Source organism: Capra hircus, chromosome 20 (genome assembly GCF_001704415.2).
Source record: "Capra hircus breed San Clemente chromosome 20, ASM170441v1, whole genome shotgun sequence".
Taxonomy (NCBI): domain Eukaryota; kingdom Metazoa; phylum Chordata; class Mammalia; order Artiodactyla; family Bovidae; genus Capra; species Capra hircus.
In genome coordinates this window covers 14,242,407-14,266,916 of record NC_030827.1, presented here as the reverse complement: position 1 = coordinate 14,266,916, position 24,510 = coordinate 14,242,407, and the positions used below count along the sequence as shown (strand labels likewise).

Sequence of the window (24,510 nt, the reverse complement as noted above, 5' to 3'; positions counted from 1 at the left end):
AATGTGGTACTGGAGAAGACTCTTCAGAGTCTGTGGGACAGCAAGAATATCAAACCAGTCAATCCTAAAATAAATCAACTGTTAATATTCATTGGAAGGACTGATGCTGAAGTGCCAATACTTTGACCACAAAGAGCTGACACATTGGAAAAGACCTAGATGCCAGGAAAGATTGAGGGCAGTTGGAGAAGAGGGTGGCAGAGGATGAAATGTTTGGATTGCATTACTGACTCGATGGACATGAATTTGAGGAAACTCCAAGAGATAGTGAAGGAAAGGAAAGCCTGGCATGCTGCAGTACATGGGATCGCAAACAGTCAGACATGACTGAGTGATTAACAACAATAAATATATCTGAATCTGCACAATAAAAAACAGTGAAAACAAAATAAAAACAAGACATCTAGCAGCTTTGAATTTTCCTTCAATTTAAGCTCTCACTTTTCAATTTTCCTATCTACTCAGTTAAGGAATCCTATATCACCTTTGCTAGTGTCATAATGTATTTCAGAACCACACCAAACACTTAAAGGATTTAACAAAAATTTGCTAAGGGAGGAGAATGTGAGGAGGATGTGACATTACGGACAGAGAATTATCAAAGGTAAAACATCTGATGTTAGAAATCTTATTTTCGTTTGATTCTTGCTGTTGCACAAAGGAATCTAAAATTATGCTGTAAGAATAAAAAAGTCTTCTTAAACAAAGAAAGGAAGAGTCTGATGATACTGATATTCTATCTAAAGATGCATTCTAGATATAGTCTTATTTTTAAAAGATTAAAGGAAAAAGAGGTGATATTTTAAGGGGAGTAAGAACTCATAAGGGCCATAATAGAGTCTAAATCCATCTCAAGGAATCAAATATCAAATAAACAGAATTTCCATTTTTTCACATGGGAAATAACTGGGATTGGGCTTGCCCTCCAACTATAAACAACTAGAAAACGCATGAAATATATGAAGCAGCTGTTTTTAGACACTGGCCAGGATGGTGAAGAGCTGTGATATGCAAAAAGTAACATAAAGTGAGTCATATAATTTCCCTACCTTTCTGCCTGGAGGCACTCTCTGTCAGTGTAGACCAGGAGAACCAAAGCAGAACATGGTGGTCTCACTGAGTTAGGAGACAAAGATCAGAAACTAAGAAGCCTGAAATAGCTGGAATTTGCAGAACCAGAAAATTAGAGTAAAAGGAGGGAATTTGTTAGTGAATAGTAGTCTATATATACACAGGATAAAATTCCATGAAGCCATATCGCCCCACCCCAATACTAGATAATCATAAGCAGAAAAATTTCTAGAGCAAGAATTCAGAAGTTTCAAGCACTAGGGCATTCATCAGAGAATAATGGGGCTGAGCAACTCTGAAATAAAGGCTACTCTGGACTCATCTCAACGCTGCTCAAAACAAGCCTCAAAAAGATCAAGCTCATCTACAAGTTACTTAACACTCCAAGGGGGGAAAAAAAAACAATAAAAAAATCGATACTCTCAGTAAGAAAATATTCACAATGTACAACATCTAATGAAAAACTACTACAAATGGCAAGGAGGAAGATAATATGGTCTAAACCAAGAAGGCCAAGTTAAAGCAAGAGACTCAGAAATGACAGAAATTATAGAATTAGTAGAAAATAACTTTCAAACAACTATCATAAATATACTCAAGAACTTTAAGGGAAAACAAATCTAATGAAAAAACCTGGAAGATATATATATATCTTGATGGATGCTCAAGTCAACACAAAGAAAGAAAGTATGACAGATACAGTAAATTTGCAGGTAAACAGAAAATAATTCTTATTTAAAAAATTTTTAAAAGTGACTCTTTAGAAAAAAATAACAACAATGCATTGTGTTTATAACATGAAGAAGTAAAATGTGCTTTTGAAAAACAACACAAAGGATGGAAGAATACAATGGAAGTAATCTGTTGTTAAGAGTCTTGTATCATACATAAATGTTGTAATATTATTTGAAGGTATATTGTGATAAAGATGCATTTTATAAATTCTAGAGCAACTACTGGGGAAGGCAATGGCACCCCACTCCAGTACTCTTGTCTGGAAAATCCCATGGACAGAGGAGCCTGGTGGGCTGCAGTCCATGGGGTCACTAAGAGTTGGACAGGACTGAGTGACTTCACTTTCACTTTTCACTTCCATGCATTGGAGAAGGAAATGGCAACCCACTCCAGCGTTCTTGCCTGGAGAATCCCAGGGACGGGGGAGCTTCGTGGGCTGCCGTCTATGGCGTCGCACAGAGTTGGACACAACTGAAGCAACTTAGCAGCAGCAGCAGCAGCAGAGCAACTGCTATTTAAATAGAACAAAACAATATAGCTAATAAGTCATTGTGTGCGTGTGTGTGCTTAGTTGCTCAGTTGTGTCCGACTCTTTGTGAGCCCATGGACTGTAGCCTGCCAGACTCTTCTGTCAGTGGGATTTTCCAGGCAAGAATGCTGGAGTGGGTAGCCATTCCCTTCTCCAGCAGATCCTCCCAACCCAGGAACTGAACTTAGGTCTCCTGCATTGCAGGCAGATTCTTTACTGTCTAAGCCACCAGAGAAGTCCACTACTGGAGTACCATAAAACATTTGATAAAACAAAAAGAAAACATAAAAGGAGAATAAAGGGAAAATACATGGACAGAATAGAACAACAGCACAATGACAGACTTAAATCCAATGATTTTAATAATCCTACTAAATACAAATGATTCAGACACAGCTGACTGAGATAAAGTCTTCATGTCCTATAAAGTTGAAAATATTTTCCATGTGGCCCATTACAGAAAAAGTTTGTCAAGCCCCTGCATTTAGAGATTGTATTTGAAAAAGCAAAGATTGTTAGACACCATAAGAAATAAGACTCAAACAACATGTTGCCTAGAAGAAACATATTTAAAGTTCATAAACACCTATATATGAAAAGTGGATGAACAGAAAAGAATTTACTATGCAAGCACTAATAGAAGAAATCTGGGTTGCTAGATTAGTACCAGTCAAAATAGATGTGGGTCAAAGAATACCATCAGAAATAAAGAATATAGGATAACGATAAAATGTTCAACACATCAATAAAACCTAACAATCTTGAATGTCTACACACCTAACAACAAAGTTTGAAAATAAATGCAGCAAAACCTTACAAACTAATGGGAGAAATAAAAAAACCCACAATTCCAGTTGGACATTTCAACAAGAATCTTTCAGTATTTGCTGAAACAAACAGGCAGAAAATTAAAAATGTACAAGACTTCAACAAAACTATCAACCGATTTAATCTAATTGACATTTATGGAATACTAAACCCAATACCACTATAATACATATTCTTCTCAAGTGCACATGGAACATTCACTAAAAGAGACTATGCTCTGGGGCATAAAACAAACCTCAACAAAAGAACTAAAATCATACAAAGTATCTTATCTGTCCATAACAGAATTAAAATAAAAATCAGTAATGACATCTGGAGTCCCCCCCAAATTATTTAGAAACTGAATAATACCTTTTAAGCCATGATTTATGGTAAATAAGAAAATATTTTAAACAGTGTTAATGAGAAAACAACATATCAAAAGTATATGGGATGAAGTTAAAGCAGTGCTTAGAGGGAAATTTATAGTGCAAACTGCTTATTTTAGAGCAGAAAACAGACTTTAAAAATCAATAATCTAAGTTTCTATCTTGATAAGCTAGAAAAATAACAAATTAAATACAATGTGAGTCACAAAAAGGAAATAATAAAGAGAAGAATAGGAATCAATATGATGGAAAATGGAGAAATAATAGGAAAGTCATTTAAACCAAAAGCCAGTTCTTTGAAAAGACAATAAAATTAATAAAAACTACTCATCAATTTAATCTAATTGACATTTAGACAATACTAAATGATTATGGAATACTACATAATACTAGAATGATTAAGAAAAAGAAGACACCAATCACCAATGTGAAGAATGAGAGAAGAGCCATCACTAGGGATCCTACAGGCACTCAAAGAGGATAATTAGGTAATATTATACAAAGCATTATGCCAATAAATTCAACAACTTTATAGCTATTACACAAACTGAATTTTTCATCAAAAACTTCCCACACAGAAAACACCAGGCTTCACAGTTTATTTATAATTGGAGGATAATTGCTTTACAATGCTGTGTTGGTTTCTGCCATACATCAACATGAATGAATCATAGGTATACATATGTCCTCTCCTTCTTGAACTTCCCTCCTACCTCCCACCCCATACCACTCCTCTAGGTTGTCAAGGAGCACTGGGTTGAGCTTCCTGCATCATACAGCAAATTCCCACTGGCTATCTATTTTACATATGGTAAAGTGCATGTTTCAATGCTACCCCCTCAATTTGTCCCATCCTCTCCTTCCTCCACTGTGTCCATAAGTCCGTTCTCTATGTCTGTGTCTCCACTGTTGCCCTACAAATAGGTTCATTAGTATCAGTTCTCTAAAGATTATATGTGAAGTCACTCAGTTGTGTCCGACTCTTTGCAACCCCATGAACTGTAGCCTACCAGGCTCCTCTGTCCATGGGATTTTCCAGGCAATAGTACTGGAGTGGATTGCCATTTCCTTCTCCAGGGGATCTTCCCAACCCAGGGATTGAACCTGGGTCTCCCGCATTGTAGACAGACGCTTTACTGTCTGAGCCACCAGGGAAGTCTCTGCATTAATATATGGTATTTGTTTTACTCTTTCTGACTTCACTCTGTGTAACAAGCTTTCGGTTTATCCACCTCACTAGAACTGACTCAAATTCATTTCTTATTATGGTTGAGCAATATTCCATTGTGTATATGTACCACAACTTCTTTATCCATTCATCTGTTGATGGATATCTAGGTTACTTCTATGTCCTGGCTATTGTAAATGGTGCTGTAATGAACACTGGGCTACATGTGTGGAAGACAATATTTTTAAGATGTCAATTCTCCTCAAAGTGATCTATAGATTCCAAATAACCTCATTTTGTAGAAATTAACAAGTTGATTCAAAAAAGTATATAGAAATGTAAGGGACCTAGTGAAGCAAGAATAATTTTGAGAAAGAACAAATTTGAAGAACTAATGCTTCTTATTTTCAAGACTTAATGGAAATCTCTATTAATCCATACAATGCGGTTTTGGTTTAAGGGGAGGGAACATCAACAGACCCAAACATTTATGTGAGATTGACCTCTCACAGCAGAGAGACATTACTTTGCCAACAAAGGTCCATCTAGTCAAGGCTATGGTTTTTCCAGTAGGTCATGTATGGATGTGAGAGTTGGACTATGAAGAAAGCTGAGTGCCGAAGAATTGATGCGTTTGAACTGTGGTGTTGGAGAAGACTCTTGAGAGTCCTTTGGACTGCAAGGAGATCCAACCAGTCCATTCTGAAGGAGATCAGTCCTGGGATTTCTTTGGAGGGAATGATGCTGAAGCTGAAACTCCAGTACTTTGGCCACCTCATGTGAAGAGTCGACTCATTGGAAAAGACTCTGATGCTGGGAGGGATTGGGGGCAGGAGGAGAATGGGATGACAGAGGATGAGATGGCGGGATGACAGAGGATGAGATGCCTGGATGACATCACCAACTCGATGGATATGAGTCTGAGTGAACTCTGGGAGTTGGTGATGGACAGGGAGGCCTGGCATGCTGCGATTCATGGGGTCGCAAAGAGTCGGACACGACTGAGTGACTGAACTGAACTGACCATTCACAAAAATGTCAAGGTAGTTGAAGGGGGAAACAATTTTCTTATATAAATGTGTTATAGCAATTGAACATCTATGTGAAAATAACTGAACCTCAACCCTTACTTCATACCTTACATAAAGATTCAAAATGGACCAAATATCTAAATGTAAAAGCTAAACTCATAATTTATTTAAGACACATTGAAGACAGTCTTTGCAACCTTAGGGTAGGAAAAAATTTTAAGGTAAGATGTGAAGGCACAAACCATAAAAAAATTTACACATTATATCTCATCAAAATTAAAAGATACAATTAAGAACAAGCCACAGACTAGAAGAAAATATTCATAAAACATACACTTGAGCAGGGATTTATAACTAGTATTTATAAATAACTTACAACTTTATAAATTTAAAAAAAGTAAATAGGCAAAATATTTGTTTAGGTACTTCACACACAAAAAACATCTCTATGGGTACAGTTAAAAAGACTGACAATGCCAAGAATTGATGAGGACGTAGAACAACTGGAACTCTTTTACATTCCTGGTGGGAATGATACAATCACTTTTAAAACAGTTAATTCAATCAATTTCTTATAAGGTTTTCTTGTTTGTTTTGTTTAGTCACTAAGTTATGTCCAACTCTTTTGTGACCTCATTATAGCCTGCCAGGCTCCTCTGACAATGGGATTTTCCAGGCAAAAATACTAGACTGGATTGCCATTTCCTTTTCCAGGGGATATTCCAGATCCAGGGATTGAACTCATGTCTCCTCCACAGGCAGGCAGATTCTTTACTGCCAAGCCACCAGGAAGCCCTCTTAAAAGGTTAGATATGTATTTATCACATGACCAGATATTTCACTCTTAGGCTTTTTATCCAGGAGAAATGAAAATACACGTCCATACATAGCTTGTCTATGAATGTGCAAAGAAGTTTTATTCATAATAGTCGAAGACAGCAAAGACCCAAATATCCATCAACAAATGAGTGGATAAATAAATGATGGTGTATAATCATATAATGGAATACTATTTGGCAATAAAAAATGAATGAACTTTGAACACACTCAGCAATATAGATGAATTTAAAATTATTTGTTATGAACGAGAAAAGCCAGATGTAAAAGTACATATTGTTATGATCCTATTTATGTGAATATAAAAATCCAGAATAAAGAAAGGTAATATAATAATGTCAGAATAACAATAATACGTCAGAAAAGATTAATGTTTTCTGAGGCTAAGGCTGGGGAGACTTGACTGCAAAGGATAAGGAAAGAATGTTCTGGAGTCATATAAATGTCCTACATTTTGGTTGTAGTATTTATATGGATACATAGACACACACACATATAACTGTAACACTCTTTGAACTATACACTTACAAAGAACGCATTTTATTTTATGCAAATTATTTTTAAAAACATCAAACCACCCATAAAGAGTAAGGTGTAAACTGCTAATTTTTTGTTTAGTTCTTTCATGTGGAACTTCTTTTTTAACATCAAAGTGTTCTACCTCAAAGCAGTATGTTTTTTCCTTCCTGATACTGTGCTGCTTTTCCTCATTAATATTTAAAATCTAGCAAAATATGCTACTTACCAATATAGTTCTTTGACATGGCAACTTCTTTGACTTCAATGTGAACAGAGCCTCTTGGTATCTGCACTACTTCCATGTAGCCTGGAACACAGAAGATTACCAGTAATAAGCAGCATCTGGAGCTTTCATCAGAAAATGAGTGTTTAGTAACCATTCAGCAGTTAAGTTTCCTTATTCTTCTATTCTTTCTATACACTTTATAAATTATAAGTAATGAGTAAATTTCCCTTTGGGTTCATGAATACACCTAGAGTATTATTTTTCTCTAAATCATCTAAAAATATCTTTAAATCCTCAAAACATATAATATTGGTTCATGGTTTTTTTTTCCCTCAACACAGGTTCTATGGGAATTCCCATCTTAAAGAAACATTACTAAATGAAGCCAAGCAGAAATAGAATAATATTTCCTTAAAATAACTAATCTGAAGCCATATTTAATATTTAAAAGATTGAAAGTAATTTGGGGAGAAATCACTGTCTACTTAACTAAAGAAAATTTTAAAATAAGGGGGAAATCAAGTAATTTGTCTTCAAGTACACCAGAGGTGTGAGGAAGAGTTCTTTCTACACACTCACCTCCTCTGGGCAACGAATCATTGAAGAACCCTTCAATGGCATCACATGTGCTTCCATCCCCTCCACAGACTCGACATCTATCTTCCCTAGCATCGGATCCCAAAATATTATCACAACCTACATGCTGAAAACAGAGAAGAATATTCAGTGTGTCAAAAAGAGGAACTCTTGGACCCACTAAGCAAATGAATACAACTTACTTATCTACTTGCTTTTCCAGTAAAGGAAATCTAAACAGGAAATGTGAACCACTTCTACCTTCATTTTCTGGTAATTCTAGCTAACATTTCTCAACATATAATTTGAAAGAAAAATAATCTGATTCCCCAGGAATGTATACCTACATTTCTAGACTAGATTTCTTCTTCATTTATAGACACCATGCTTCAATTCTTAAAATATTATAATTTGTTGGCAATGGGTTCTTATATATAACCTCAATTAACTCAGAAAAAATGGCATATGGTCCTATACAACATGGGTGATAATAACAAGAGTCTTTACTGAGCATTATGGTTTGCCCTTTCTAAACCACTGACCCTTTAGGATATCCAATTGTTAGTATTAATGAAAAGACTAGTTGTGGAATTGATGCCTGGGTAAATCCCTAAAAGTGAATACCTGTTTCCATCAGCTGAATAAAATTATCATAAAGAAAAAGGAGATGTAAACATGTAATTTTAGAACCTGAAAGCCTACCTTTCTGTTTTGCATTTAATCATAGAAATACAGTTTGTATCTATATTTTTGGCATATTTTGGCACTTTATTTGTAACTTGTCTTTTATCCATTAAACTAGGCATGTAGTCTCTGAATATAACCTGTGTCTGGGTCTTTTTTATCTGAAAAACATTTTTATACTATCCCAGAAACAAGTGTTTTTTCAAGTAAATATATAAACACACATACACACACACACACACACACACAGTATCATCTGATACATAACAACACACACTGCATCATCTGATACATAAGATACATTTGGAGGCAAGTTAATAAGGACATAATTTGCAAGAAATTATAAGATTAATTAAAGTAGACATGGTTTTTTGTTTGTTTTTAAATCTTTTCTTTCTCAGTTTCTGGCATTCAGTTTATGCTTCTCTTTAAGGTAAAACAAAAGCAGACAAGGAAAAAAGTTAAGAGAACAGTGGCTTTTGTGGCTTTTCTTACGATAAGATGCCTACACAGTTCTAGGAAAACACCATGGATTTGCTCCTGCAATTTCCAACTGACTGGTCTGGCTAATTATCTGAAGTAAACACTTTAAAAAGGTAAGACTAATTCTATAATCAAAAACTACTATAAATGCTTCAAAAGAAGACAGAATGAGAAGAGCATAGCTAGTTTACATTTTGACAAGATATTTTGCTATGAAATACATCAAATAATCTTTCATTGAGAACACACAGTAGCCATACAAATAAGAATTGAATCCTCATTCCCTCTCTTTTGCTATCATCTTGTTTATAAACAGAACATAAGAATAATGAAAACTAAATTCCAAAATATTTTCATAGTTCTAGCAATTCGTATAAATATAACTAGAACACCAGAATAAATCACATTTGCAAGGTGCTTGTGAATGGCTAATTCTACCTTTAATTGTGTACATTTCTTATAGAAAATCAAATGAGTCCAAAATGCAGCTTTCATTATTAAAAATTAGCACAGTATTAATTAGGAGCTACTATCTGAGAAAAAGAGACAACAGCCTCAAAAATCCCAGCAAAATGGAATGAGATTCAAAATCTGAGCAACCTTGCATTCTCCATTGATACAGATATCCAGTGAATCCGCATTGCACTGAGTCCCATCAATCACCGCAGGGGAACGTTCAGTGTAGAAATTGTAACCTTCAGCCAAGCAGTTCAATGCACAAGGTTTTACCCCACCTGGAAGAGTAATAAATGGAGAGATAGTAGAAGAAAAGTAAATGGAGTGTAAGGAACAGTGATTCAATATTATCCATGGCAAAGTTATGATTGATATAGACATCATTCTCTGTTCTATTGCCTTCTTTGGTAAAATTTCATGTTTATTTGTATTGCTTGTGCAACTTGACGGAGGATCTGCTGAGTAATATTACAGTTTTAAAATTTCAGGTATTTCCCATATATATATTTTCAGTATATTTTAGGTCAGAAGGGATCATAGTGGAGGTAACTGAATATTGAAAAGAAATGGAGGAAATAAAAGCAATTTTTAAAAACTAAAAAAAAAAGTTTAAGAAGACCTTGAGAATGATCTCGTAAGATAAATACAAACTTATGCAAATGATATCACTTGTTACTGAAGATGATACAAAAACTGGTACTTCAAGCAGAGATATGGTAGTTGTAAAATTAAACTTAGACCTGTTTTAAACATATCAGGGACTTCCCTCACAGCTGGAGGTTAAGACTCCGCGCTTCCACTGCAGGGGGCGCGGGCTAAGTCGGGGGACTAAGATCCCACATGCTGCCTGGTGCTGCCAAAAAGTAAAAAATAAAAACATAAAAATTAAAAAAAAATAAAAAATAAAAACATAAAAATAAATATATTCCATGAATATGGCTTTAGCATGGAGATAAATTCTTATGATTAGCAAATCAAAGATTAAAATATATTAAATTTGAATAATTCTATGAGATCAATAAATTGAAGAAATATTGCATAGCATCATATGTATTTTACCTTAAATAAACTGAATAAAAACTTTAAAATAAACTTTAATTAAAAATCTGATTTTATATTGTGAATAAATTCATGTAGTAACTTGAGCATTTTTATTTTGTCACTGAAATCTGTATTTCAATGGTTGTATGTATTTTTCAAGGTTGATGTGAAAGAGGTAAAAACAGATATAAATAGTAGCAATTTAAAAAATAAGCAGAGTGCATAACTTCTCAGTATACTGGAAAAGTAGCAATAAATATGAATTTACTTTTATTCAAAACTGCACATAAAAAAGCTATTAATAAATACATAATTATTTTAAAATACTTTCTTTTGAACTCTTACTTTGGTCTTATTGTAATGATCTTATAAAATTTATCTTTGAAATAAAAAAGACTACTTCTAAACAAGAAAATTAGGCAGGAAGATGATATGCCTAGGTCTTAGTAAAGGTAGAATCCAGGTCTCTACAGGGTGAAGTAAAGGAAAAGCCAGCTGAGTGGTGGAGACAATAAGAGAGAACAATCCATTAAAGATCACTGTTACAGTTGACGTTTGTCATGTAAGAAGATGGCCCAATATTGCCAGACATTCTGTTTTTCCAAAAGAAGATAAAAACCTAGATTTTAAAACTATAAACTCTTCTTGGTAACTCATTTAAAGTTTTCAAAAATACTGTGGCGTTTAAAACATATATATAAGTAAAAACGGTTCCTGAACTGCCAGTTTACAACTTCTGGCTTAATTTCATGTTTTCTTCCATTTTCAGTGTCTACAGGCTATAGAACTTCTACATAACTTATGATGTTATTATTAGGCTTAGGTTAATGATACATTTTGCTGTACTAGGCACAGAAATAACAAGTAATAAATAAAATATTTTCTTCCTGAACTGATAATGAAGGTACTATATTTATTTATATAAGATTCTTGTGAATAAAATTGCTCTAAATTTCCACAGATCTTACTGGGAATGTTTTTTTTCATTACTACCCAATATAGTTCTTTCCCCATCTCTTTATTGTAATGCTTTGGAATTTTATGCAGCTTTTACACATCAGGTTTTAAAAAGAGAACCTGAATCTTTTATTTATATAATTTTAGTATTAATTACGTAAGGTAGTATTTCATAGGCAGGACATATAAATGCTATGGTATATTCCTTAGCCCACTATACTATATGATAATAATACAAATAAATTTATTCTTCTTTTATTGTTGAATATGTGTTCAGCTTCCTCCACTACAATAGGTTTTTAGAAGAGGTAATGCTACTATTTCAAGCAGGGATTTAAGATGATTATCTGAATGGAAGGTTACATTATCAGTTACCTTCATTTAAAGCTCATTATGAATTTAGGGTTAATTACTAAGCACACAATTATTAAGATGCTAGTGATTAAATCTGTGAACTATTTCAGAGACTTACTTCTACAGTAAGACAAAACAATTCCAAATGTATATGTACCTAATAAAAGCAATTCAAAATACATGAAGCAAAAACTTCAACCACATATAAAAAGAAAAGTTGTAAAATACTTGGAAGATTTTAAGACACTTCTCTCAGGAACTAATTTAAAAACCAGAGCAGAAGGAAATCATAAAGATTATATAAAAGACCTGAAAAATATTATGTCAGCTTGACATGATGATCATATAGAACACAATAGCCAACAACTGGAGAAAATATATCCTTTTCAAGTATACACAGAACATACATCAAACTGGACAAGAAGCTGTATCATAAAACAAATTTTAACTAATTAAAAAAACTTAAATCATTTAGACTATTACTGATCATAATATAAATAAATTATAAATCATTAACCAAAAATTAGAGAAAATTTTAAATTATTTAGAAATAAAAATAACATAGCTTTAAATAATACATGGGCCAAAGAAGAAATTACAATTTAAATAAGAAAATATTTTTAACTGAAGGAAGTAACAATATATAGAATTTGGGGAATGCAAGATAGCAAAATAAACCCCTCAACCAAAATAATAATAAGAGCAAGAAACTAATTAGAAAAAAGGATAAAAGCTTTTTTTCTTTGAAAAGAGTAATAAAATTGATAAACTTCAAGCAAGACTAATCAAGAAAAAGAGAGAAGATACATATTATCAATATCAGAAATACAATAGTATATATATCACTACAGATCCTACAGATATTAAACAGGATAATAAGAGAATGTTATGACAGTTTTCTGCCAATAAATTGGACAAAATGGAAGTAACATAAATTTCTTAAAGACAAACTCAAAAACTGACATAAAAATAAAAAATGTGAATAACTCTGCATCTATTAATGGAGTTGAGTTTATAATAAAAAGAAATTCTTTTTACAAAGAAAATACTGAGCCTAGATGGTTTAATTAGTAAAATCTGTTCTAAGGAGGAAATATTATCAACCTACGAACTCTTCCAAAGTAAATAAGAATTCTATTTCTGGAAGCCAGATTAACTTTGACACCAAAACTTGTCAAAACCATGAGAAGAAAAAATTTACAAATAAATATTCCTTATGACGATAGATGTAAACATCCTTAATTAAATATAAGCTATTAAGCCCAATAACATATAAAAAAGGTCATCAACACCTGGAGTTTAATGTGAAAAGCAAATGTTGATTTGGCATTACAAAATCTATCAACTAACTCCCTCTATAAACAGAATAAAGATGAAAACACATATAATTGACACATGCACAAACTTTACTGAAGGGCCAAGTCAGTTAATTAAGGGAAGAAAATAAAATAAAAAGGCAAAATGATTGGGAAAAAAAGTACCTATCTCCAGATAGCAAGACTATTTACCAAGAAAATTCTAAACAATCTACTAAACAACTATTAGAACTAGTAAGGAAATTTAGAAGGGTCACAGAATATGTAAGTTAATATATAAAAACCAATCTTATTTGTATATATTAGAGCAAACTGTTGAAAATGAAAAATTTTAAATCTTTATTTACAATATTGTCAAAACCATAAATTGCTCAGGAAAAGATTTAACAGCAGATGTGATGACCTTAAACCTAACACTATAAAGCACAGCTGAGAGAAGTTAAGCAAAACATGGAGAGATACACCATGTTCATAAACTGGAAAACTCGATAGTTAGCAAGGTAGTTCTCCCTCAATTGATGCATAGATTCAACAGGAAAACAACCATGAGCCCAACATGTTCTTCTGTAAAAATTAACAACTGACTCTAAAATTTATGTGGAAATGCAAAACAGAATACCCAAAGAGCTCTTGAAAAAAAGACCCAAGTAGGAGGAGCTTATACTTGCTATGTCTAAGACTATACAGTTAAAGTAGTCAGTATGGCACCAGGATAGGACTGACAAATACATCAATGAAACAAAATAGTCTGTAAACATACTACAAATACATATTATACCCCCAAATTATTTTTAGAGTGTAGATCTAAAGACCAAAACCATAAGGTTTTTAAAAGAAAACATAAGAAAATATCTTTCTGAGTTAAGGGAGGCAAAGATTTCTAAGACAGGACAGAGAACACAATGACTATAAAATATTTAAAAGCTGAAAAATTAGAAGTCATCAAAATTAAAATCTTACATTCATCCAAAATATCATAAGCTATGAAAAAATACTTGTAAAATTTATAAATGAACCACTTGAAAATAAAAGATAAATAACCAATTTAAAAATAAGCAAGGGATTCGAACAAACATTTTATAAGAGAAGATACAGAAATGCTCAATAAGCATATGAAAATGTGCTCAACACATTCAATAATCAGAAAGCGCAAATTAAAACTTCCTTGAGACAACATTATAGACCCACAAGAAGAAGACTGCAAACACCAAATGTTGGCAAGGATGAAGAGCAAACAGAACTCTCATACACTGGTGGTGGGAGTGTGCTTGGTATAATACTTCGGAAAAACATCTGCAAGTTTCTTTTAAAACTAAACTCACAGCTATCCTATGGGTTAGAAATCCCACCCTTAAGTATTTACCTAGGAAAAATGAAAACTATGCCCATAAAAAGACAAACACAAATGTTTATAGCAGCTTATTGATAACAGCTGTAAACTAGAAACAATATAGCAGAATGGAAAAACAAACTGGTTAGTACAATGGAATACTGCTCAGCAATAAAAAAGAATGAACTAATTACATTTGCTGTGATATGGATAGATCTCAAAAACATCAGGCTTAGAGAAGCCTTACATGAGACTAAATATGGCATGATTTTATTTACACAAAGTTCTGTAACAGACAAAACTAACTGATAGGGGGAAAAAAAAATCAGAACTGGCTGCCTCTTGTAAGTAGGTTGAGCCAGTTGCTGAATAAGAAGGATGAAGACTATGAGAATTTTGGAGGCAATGGTAATGTTCTGTAACTCAGTAAGGTTTTATAGGTGCATGTGTTTGTCAAAACTCAGGGAAAGTACAGTTAGGTAGGTTAAGATCTGTGTACATTGTACATAATCTTCCCTCATAATTTCATTGTACATAATCTTCCCTCAAAAGAAAAATAAATATTGAACTGCAGTTAATCTTATGTATGCTGAGGTATTTAGACAGGAAAGTATACTGATGACTACAATTTACTTTGAAATGCACCTGAAAACAGAATAAATTAATGAATGGATAAAGAGATGACTATACATGTAATAAAGAAGTATATTAAAATATTAATCATAGAATCTTGGTGGTGGGTATACAGTTGTCACTGCAAAATTATTTTAACATTGCTCTGTGTTGGAAAGTTTTCAGAGTAAAATGTTGAGGGAATTCCCTGGCGGTCTAGTGCTTAGGACTCAACACTTCCACTACTGGGGCCTGGGTTCAATCCCTGCTTGAGGAACTAAGATCCCCTAGCTGCATGGTATAGCCAAGAGAGAGAGAAAAAAAAAAAAGTAAGATGTTAGAAAAACAATAAATAAAAGTTGTTTTTAAGAGTACATTTTATTTTTCTAAGAGAAAATTTAAACAAATTTTAGTTTGTGTTTTGGGACCATAAGAAAACTTGAGCTTACTAAGCAATTAGCGTCTGATGCTTGCCTAAATTAGAGTAAGAAATGTTTCCCTAAAAAAAGAACAATAATCACCAGTGGAAAGATCCTTCGCCTTTGGCCAAGAGAGAAACACATTTTCTTAGCTTCTTTTGAGCTGATTTATATCAGGGTGATAATTCCAAATATTTGATATTATAAATTATCATAATGTCTATACACCTCAAGGAAGTCTGAATAATTCAGAAATATTATTTGGATTTACAACCTTTCTAGGAACTCTGTACCTAAATAGAATTAGGTTTTAAAAAATGATTTCTGATCATTTGTACTAACATATTAACTTTACTACAGGGAAACTACAGGAGACCTTTTTAGTACTAGAGCACTTTCGTGCTTTGATTTGTAAACATTAATTTTTACTAGTCTGTATATGAATGTATGGGTATGTTTGTTTGTATTTATATATTCTCTTATATTTGCAAAGCTCTCAAGCATAATGAAAACTCTGCCAGGTTATACATTACCTCCAGTATAGGGTTTCCAATTATAATACTTTCCACGGAAAGGCATATTGTCAAAGTCTGCACACTGTTTCTCTCGAAAATCTCGGGCCCCCAAAGGACATGGCTAAAATAAAATAAAATAATAAATAGCATGATTGTTGAAAAATACCAAAACCAAGGGACAATGCCCCTAAAATTAAAAATGTCTGAACACCCAACACATTAGCTCACTCCCTTATTCCTGGGCTACAATTCTGGCATTTGCTTTACTGTTTCACAACCAGTATTCTGACTGAAGTGTCTGAATTGTAATCTTAGCCATGGAAGAAATAACTGAAGTAATTTAAACACAGTTAAGTGTTAGACAGTTTCCATATAACTTCACACTCAGATGCATGTCACAGTCCACTTTGCAATCAATCCGTTAGGTGTCTCCTTATAAACAGACGTAAAACCTAGGTGAAGACACTAAAACACAAAACCCTTTTTGGAAACAGTATTTGAGGTCCAGCTGCCACAACCAATCCCAGCTCTTTAAGAAATCAAGAGGCAGGTTTGTAACATGACATTCAGCACTATTAATTGAGGTTTGGATCCCAACTACTATAGCTGTTTACTGTCTAGTCCTGACAAAAACCATATTTTGAGATGCGGAATGAACTGGGCAAAATCCTAGGCCTCAAGTGTAAACACCTTTAAATCAAAGAATTTGGACTTATTAAGATTTACATTTAATCTATTAACATCACAGAAAATAAAATACTAAATTTTCAAAACATGTACATGTGTTGGTTGTTGGAGAAGAGAAGGATGTTGAGAGAGTAAAGAGAGGATTATTTGTTTTTAAAAGATTGGAATGCTTTTTCTATCTAAGTTTTTTAGAGAAGAAAATCTTGCCAATCAATCTAGCTAGGTCTAGATTCCAAATTCCACATTATTTAGGGCCATCCTAAACTTGAAGTTCACAAAGAATTAAAAATATAACTTCTCATAGTGTTAAGGAAACATGACCTAATTTGACTTATCCTTTAGAGTTCTGTACCAGTAGCATCTAAAATTGGGCTTCCCTGGTGGCTCAGATGGTAAAGCATTTGCCTGCAATGTGGGAGACCCGGGTTTGATTCCTGGGTCGGGAAGATCCCCTGGAGAAGGAAATGGCAATCCACTCCAGCACTCTTGCCTGGAAAATCCCATGGACGGAGGAGCCTGATAAGCTATAGGCTACAGTCCATGGGGTCTCAAAGAGTTGGACATGACAAGTATATATTGCTTTTGAAAGAGGGATGGAGAAAATATTTCCCTTAAACATGACAGAAAAAAACAAGTCATTAGATGAAATTCTCAACTATGAACAAATATGTTACATTCTCAGAGATCATTTTGAGGACATTTTACTACCCTCCCTTAGATCTCTACATTTACTTAATACAGCTTCCTGAGATCAGTACATTGCTATTGTCCTTTAAATCAAGTGCAAAAAATAATAAGGCTACAATGTGCAAACGTGTGCAAGGTCATCATTACTTGCTATATGCGAAGAGCTGACTCATTGGAAAAGACCCTGATGCTGAGAGGGATTGAGGGCAGGAGGAGAAGGGGATGACAGAGGATGAGATGGTTGGATGGCATCATCGACTCAATGGACATGGGTTTGGGTGGATTCCGGGAGTTGATGATGGACAGGGAGGCCTGGCGTGCTGAGGTTCATGGTGTCGCAAAGTGTCAGACACGACTGAGCGACTGAACTGAACTGAACTGAGGTTTGAATTTCTAGCGTATCAAGTTTAAAGCCTCAGATTCTGAAAATAGAGGCAGCAGGTCTACATTCTGTTATGAGCCTTGCATTTTAAGATATTTTCTGCACATTAAAATATGACACTGCAATGCTAAATCCAATGGTTTTACTTATCAAATTATCCTTCATATTTGCCCTTTAAAAAAATGAAAAAGAACTATTCACATAGGCTATGCAATGCATCACACTAGACAGATATGCTTCCACCATCTTTTGTTTCATGGTGTGCTAATTTTTGGAATAAAGAAATGCTTTCCATTACAAGACATTTTCAAGAAACCCCAGAAAATGACCAAGGTTATCAGTGGCTTTGTATGCAGCAAGACTAGTTTTAAAGAAAATATCCTCAATTTTAAAAAACAGAAGTAATTTGAAATACAACTTTTCACACAATATTTAAGTATTTGTAAAGCACCAACCACCTAAAACTTCATCCAGACATGTCTTTCAATCTATTTGGAGTAAAGCATAAAAAGGGAAAAACTACAATCCTATCTGAGGCAATAAGTATATGACAGCACATTATAAGTTGTCTACAAGTGCTGTATATAGGTGAAAGATCGAAGTGTCAAATGAATCAGGGAAATATTTGTTGAGGAAGAAAATCTTGAATGCATCACAAGAATTATAATAAAAGTACCATACATACTTATTCTTTATAACATTATAAAATATTAAAATATTATAGGAATTGAGCTGGTTAAGAAAGAAAACAGACTTCTATTAAGAATGAAGCCAAGACTTCTCTGTAGTGCAATGGCTAAGACTCCACACTCCCAACACAGGGGAGCCAGGTTCAGGGAACTAGATCTCATACGCTGCAACAAAAGATCCTGTGTGCCACAACTAAGACCCAGCATGGCCAAATAAATAAATAAAATAAAAATAAATATTAAAAAAAGAATTAAGTCAAGTAAAGCCATGGGGAAAGAAAAGAAAAGGTCAATTTTTGGAATAGTTGGATAAAGCCCATCCTGGATGAAAGAAAGGAACTGTATAGAAGGATAAAAGTTAACATTTCATAGATGGAAATTGGTTAAAAAAAAAAAGCCCTGAAATCATAAATGAAGTTGAGGGACACTCACTTCAAAAAAAAAAAGAAACACAAAAATCCTATTCTTGACCATCTGTGTAACTATTATCCTAAACAGCAGAGAAGTGAAAAGTCCAAAAGACGAATATTAGTTTAATGACATACCTGGATAACATTTCATAAGATTTCTGACCTATTCTTTTCTTGTGATAACCATTCCCAGGGTCAGCATAGTAAAATTAACAATAACAATACATACTTACATTTTTCTAAGCATTTAGTAAGTACCTATTCCATGGCATACTGTTCAGAGGTCTCTAGATCTATTATAAGCTGTCTCACCACTCTTGAGGTGGTTATAATTAATAATCCCAATTTACAACTGAATAAATTATATTAGTCTGCTTAGTAATAGTTTCAATGTGCAAAGACACTTCCTTCATCTGAGTAGGGGCTTCCACTGGACTCTGTAAATGCTACAATAACAACATAGGTTTTTAGCTCTGCTGCTGCTGCTAAGTCACTTCAGTCGTGTCCAACTCTGTATGATCCCATAAATGGCAGCCCACCAGGCTCCCCCGTCCCTGGGATTCTCCAGGGAAGAACACTGGAGTGGGTTGCCATTTCCTTCTCCAATGCATGAAAGTGAAAAGTGAAAGTGAAGTCACTCTTACAAAGTACAAAAACCTGATAGGAGTAACTTGGGTTCTAGACCTAGCCTTGTCTTTACCAGCTGCAAGTTTATCTGCTCCAACTACTTTTTTCTTATTTGTAAAATGAGAGGGTTAAAGTATGAATTTTCAGACTTGGATTTGATTCTAACTGATTTATTTCATTTACCGCCTTCAGCAATGTACTTAACTTTCCAGGTATCATCTATAATCTAGGGATGATACTACGATTTACTCTGCAGGTGAGGATTTATGTAAACTGTTAGTTCTGTACCTGGCAGTGGTTCAGTTCAGTTCAGTCGCTCAGTCATGTCCGACTCTGCGACCCCATGGACTGCAGCACGCCAGGCTTCCATGTCCATCACCAACTCCTGGAGCTTGCTACCTGATAGTGGTAGCACTCACTATTAGCAGTTGTGTGATCTTGGGTCTAGGCATCCTTGGACTCATTCTGCACCCTCCTCTTGGTCTGTTCTTTATTTCAGGGGAACAAATCTGCAGGCTCTATTTCATAGGATTCTATGCCAGTTGACTTCTAGTTGAGTTCAGGCAGTGGAAGGCACTAGTGGGAGAAGCCAGGGTATTTCATTTCCTCTCTACCTCCAGCAGCATCTTAGGCAGAAGAAGAATACTTTTGTGGCTCCAAAATCAAACAGCCACCCTTACCCTCAATCCTATGGTTCCAGATTCAGCTGTGTGATTTCAGTCTCTAGCATGAAATAAAACTACCTCCTTCCTGTTTTTCTAGTAGGAGGGGTGGTATCTTTCTGCTGATGCTGATCTATGGGCTTGTCACCCTCTTCCATTATTCATGTAACCAATTCTTTACATTAAATTCACTTGATTCAAATATTCAGAGGTTCATATTATTATGGTTGGATCTTCACAGATACTACAGTTGATGATGATGATGATGATGATGATGAAGAAGAGGAATAATGAGAAAAGAAAGAGGAGAAGAAAGAGGAGGAAATGATAGTAGTGGTATTGGTACTTGGGAGACTGAATAGAGATATGTTTCCTTGGATTATATTTTGCAATTTATTGGTTAAAGGCAGAGGCTGGCAAACTTCTGTCAAGGGCCACACAGTAAATATTTTAGACTTTGTGGTCCGTATAATCTCTGTTGAATGTGCTCTGCTGCTTCAGTTGTATCTGACTCTTTGAAATCAGTGTCTGACTGCTTGTTACTGACCAAAATAAAAGATGCCCAGGGAATTTTACAACTAAAAAAACATTTTATTTTTCCAGTGTACTAATCCAGTGGAATCTTTCCCTCTTTTAAAATATTTCAGTATACATTGTTAGTTGCTCAGATGTGTCCGACTCTTTGCGATCCCAGGGACTGTAGCCCAACAGGCTCCTCTGTTCATGGAACTCTCCAAGCAAGACTATGGGAGTGGGTTGCCATTTCCTCCTCCAGGGAATCTTCCTGACCCAGGGACTGAACTCACATCTCTTGTCTCCTGCATTGGCAGGCAGATTCTTTAACACCAGCACCACCTGGGGAGCCTATATAATCTGTTACAACTACTCAGATGTGCCATTACCCTTTTTAAAGAAGACAGACCATATGTAAATGATAGGGCTCTGTTCCACTAAAATATTATTAACAAAAAGAGGCGATGGTTCAAATTTGACCCAGCAGGCACAATTTGCCAACCCCTGATTCAGGATGTTAACATCTGTATGTCAGCATTGTGCAGAAGAACCAAGCTCACCTATTAATTTTTGAGTCAATACAGAATCATACACTTTAAAGACTGATGTCAGATTATAATATAATTTGCATAAAATATTTAAACTTCCTGTACAATTATCCCCATAGGGGTCATACACTCTGTATAATCCATAGAAAGATAAAATACTTTTCAGATGACCACAATTATTATCCAGTTCTTTCTTTCAGCCAAAATCTGTTTTCCCATAACCCAGTGGTCTTGTGCCTTTCTTCTGAACAAATCTAATCCCTAACTGAAAGGTATCTAGACCTTGATGGCTTTCTTATGGGGACATAATAAATTATCATTAGTACTTTTAAAACCAGGCACCAAGAACTGACCTTAGGGGTCTTTATATTCAGCAAATATATATAAAAATATTGTATGTATCACATAAGATCTAGGCTCTGGAGATAATGCAGTACACAAAACAGATTAGGTCCCTGCTTTCATGGAGCTCACTGTAGTTAACTGGAGATGAGAAAGAAGAAAAATAATGCAGGGTACTAAGATGGTGGTTAGGTGGAGGTTGGGGGACGTTGTTTTAAATGGTAGACTAAGAAAAATTTTCTCTGATAAGGTGGCACTGAAGCAGAGAGTTAAAAAATTGAGGACATGACTTATGTACATATCTTTAAAAGAGTGTTCCAGGAAACATTAAATGCAAAGGGTCTGAGGCAGGAATATGGGAAATTCACAAAACATGGAAGATGGAAGGTCTTGTAAATTGGAAACTGCAGCAGACTTGGGGACTTGATTCCATACCTTTCTGTTTCTAGAATATATCAGCTAGTGTTATCTTTTAATTTAACTGTTTCCTTCAGTGGACGCTCTGAATTTGTGTTGATTAGAAATAAGCTTACGAGGAGTTGTATATTCTGGTTGCAAAGAATGAGAAAGATCAAAGAAAAGAGTAATCTCTTAAGGAAAAATTCCATAAAATATATTTTTGTTTTGTTTAAGCATAATGGCAAGTTTAGGGAGCAATGTTTTTTAAATTACTTGAGTATAATAAATGTTGACACTATGTCAAAACCATAACAGGAAATAGGCATAGGCAACAAATTTATTATGTAAAGCTTGACAGGTTTTCAGCTTCCTAGTGTTAACACTAATCAAGCATCCTCTCCTTCTAAAAAGCAATCAGCAGGGCCCCATATAAATCTAGAAAGCAGGCCTCAGTATCTTTTGATCTTAGTATTTACAAATATACAAAAAAAAACAATATTAGCATCTTTTTCATTATTTTTTTTTTTTAGAGAAATGTGTATGTTAGCACATTCTATGGACTATCTTAGGCTTCCAATCATGTTGACAGATTACAAGAATCTCCTTTCACAATACTTTTTATTGGTAGATAAATCTAAAACAAAAGAAAAAGTAATTCATTGGGGCATGCTGTTGCTGCTGCTAAGTCGAGTCAGTCGTGTCTGACTCTGCGCAACCCCTAGATGGCAGCCCACCAGACTCCCCCGTCCCTGGGATTCTCCAGGCAAGAACACTGGAGTGGTTTGCCATTTCCTTTTCCAATGCGTGAAAGAGAAAAGTGAAAGTGACATCACTCAGCTGTGTCTGACTCTTCGCGACCCCATGGACTGTAGCCCACCAGGCTCCTCCATCCATGGGATTTCCCAGGCAAGAGTACTGGAGTGGGGTGCCATTGCTTTCTCCTCATTGGGGCATAAAAGTGCTATAAAAAGAAATCTCAGCTTTCGCTGACAAACTGTCCTGGGACTTTTCTATTACTAGGGTTGAAATCTTCGTTTTATTCCAAAAAATAGGGTGACCTTGGAAAGTCCTGGGATCTCTTTGTGCCTTCTTTCTTTTGTTTGCAAAATACACCCCAAATGCCCTTACCTTTCAAGAGCAATACATCCCAATATGTTTGCAAATGAGGAAAATTCTGCAAATACTGAATTAAGTCTTCTTGTTGTTGTTCAGTTACTCACTTGTGTCTGACTCTTTGTGACCCCATGGACAGTAGCACGCCAGGCTTCCCTGTCCTTCACCATCTCGTGGAGTTTGCTCAAACTCATGTCCATTGAGTCAGTGATGCCATCCAACCGTCTCATGCTCTGTTGCCCTCTTCTCTTGCCCTCAATCTTTCCCAGCATCAGGGTCTTTTCAAATGAGTTGGCTCTTTGCATCAGGTGGCCAGAGTACTGGAGCTTCAGCTTCAGCATCAGCCCTTCCAATGAATATTCAGGACTGTTTTCCTTTAGGATTGACTGGTTTGATCTCCTTGCTGTCCAAGGGACTCTCAAGAGTCTTCTCCAGCATCACAGTTCAAAGGCATAAATTCTTAGGTGCTCAGCCTTCCAACTTTCACATCTATACATGATTACTGGAAAAACCATAGCTTTGACTATACAGACCTTTGTCAGCAAAGTGATATCTTTGCTTTTGAATAAACTGTTGAGGTTTGTCATAACTTTTCTTCCAAGAAGCAAGTGTCTTTTAAATTCACGGCTGCATTCAGCAGCTGCAGTGATTTTGGAGCCCAAGAAAATACAGTCTGTCACTGTTTCCACTTTTTTTCCCACCTATTTGCCATGAAGTGATGGGACTGGATGCCATGATTTTGAACACAGAGTTTTAAGCCAGCTTTTCCACTCTCCTCTTTCACCCTCAGCAAGAGACTCTTTACTTCCTCTGTTTTACGGGTAATAAAGAGTGAGAAGCAAGCTGAGAATAAAAACTTTGTTCTCTCCCCCCTTTTCCCTTTCCTCGTTTTTTCCTAAAAGAGATGGGAAGGCTAGGAAGACAGGAGGATTCCTATAGCTTCAGGAAAAACAGCAAAATGAGCATTCTGTTGGCCTTTTCTCTTTTCCACCTTCTGTTTTTTCTTTCTTTCTTACATGCATGCCAAATGCACTTGTATCTCCTCACTATTACACTAGACCAACTTTATACATTGCCCAAATTTAATGTTCTTTCTCTCCACAATAGAAACATATTTTTAGGCACTTATATCCTATTACTTGAAGAAGCAGAAGTGGAGATTGGATTCTGACTCTTGCTTTGCTTAGCAAGGCATGCACTTGACATGGGATTGTAAAAAAGGGACATATTTCTGTTCGTTCACCCAGACAGGTGTCATATACATAAAGATACCACATGCCTCTCTTATAAGTTCCAAACAAAATTACTGATTTCTTAATTATCAGGAACTGTTTTATTATCTCATTAAAAACATCACAAAGGCATTTCCAAGGTTAAATTTAGTGTTCAATATATG

At 35.0% G+C, this 24,510-nt stretch overlaps 1 protein-coding gene across 1 annotated transcript in view; it reads right to left on the bottom strand.

Moving 5' to 3' along the window:
• Window positions 1–24,510, bottom strand: part of ADAMTS6 (ADAM metallopeptidase with thrombospondin type 1 motif 6) — a 284,847-nt gene that overhangs the window by 62,834 nt on the left and 197,503 nt on the right. The window contains exons 15-18 of the mRNA XM_005694638.3: window positions 16,074–16,176; window positions 9,656–9,789; window positions 7,892–8,015; window positions 7,313–7,393 (exon numbers count right to left, since the gene is read on the bottom strand). Of these exons, the coding sequence (XP_005694695.1) occupies window positions 7,313–7,393; window positions 7,892–8,015; window positions 9,656–9,789; window positions 16,074–16,176 (442 nt within the window). The remainder of the gene's footprint in view (window positions 1–7,312; window positions 7,394–7,891; window positions 8,016–9,655; window positions 9,790–16,073; window positions 16,177–24,510) is intronic.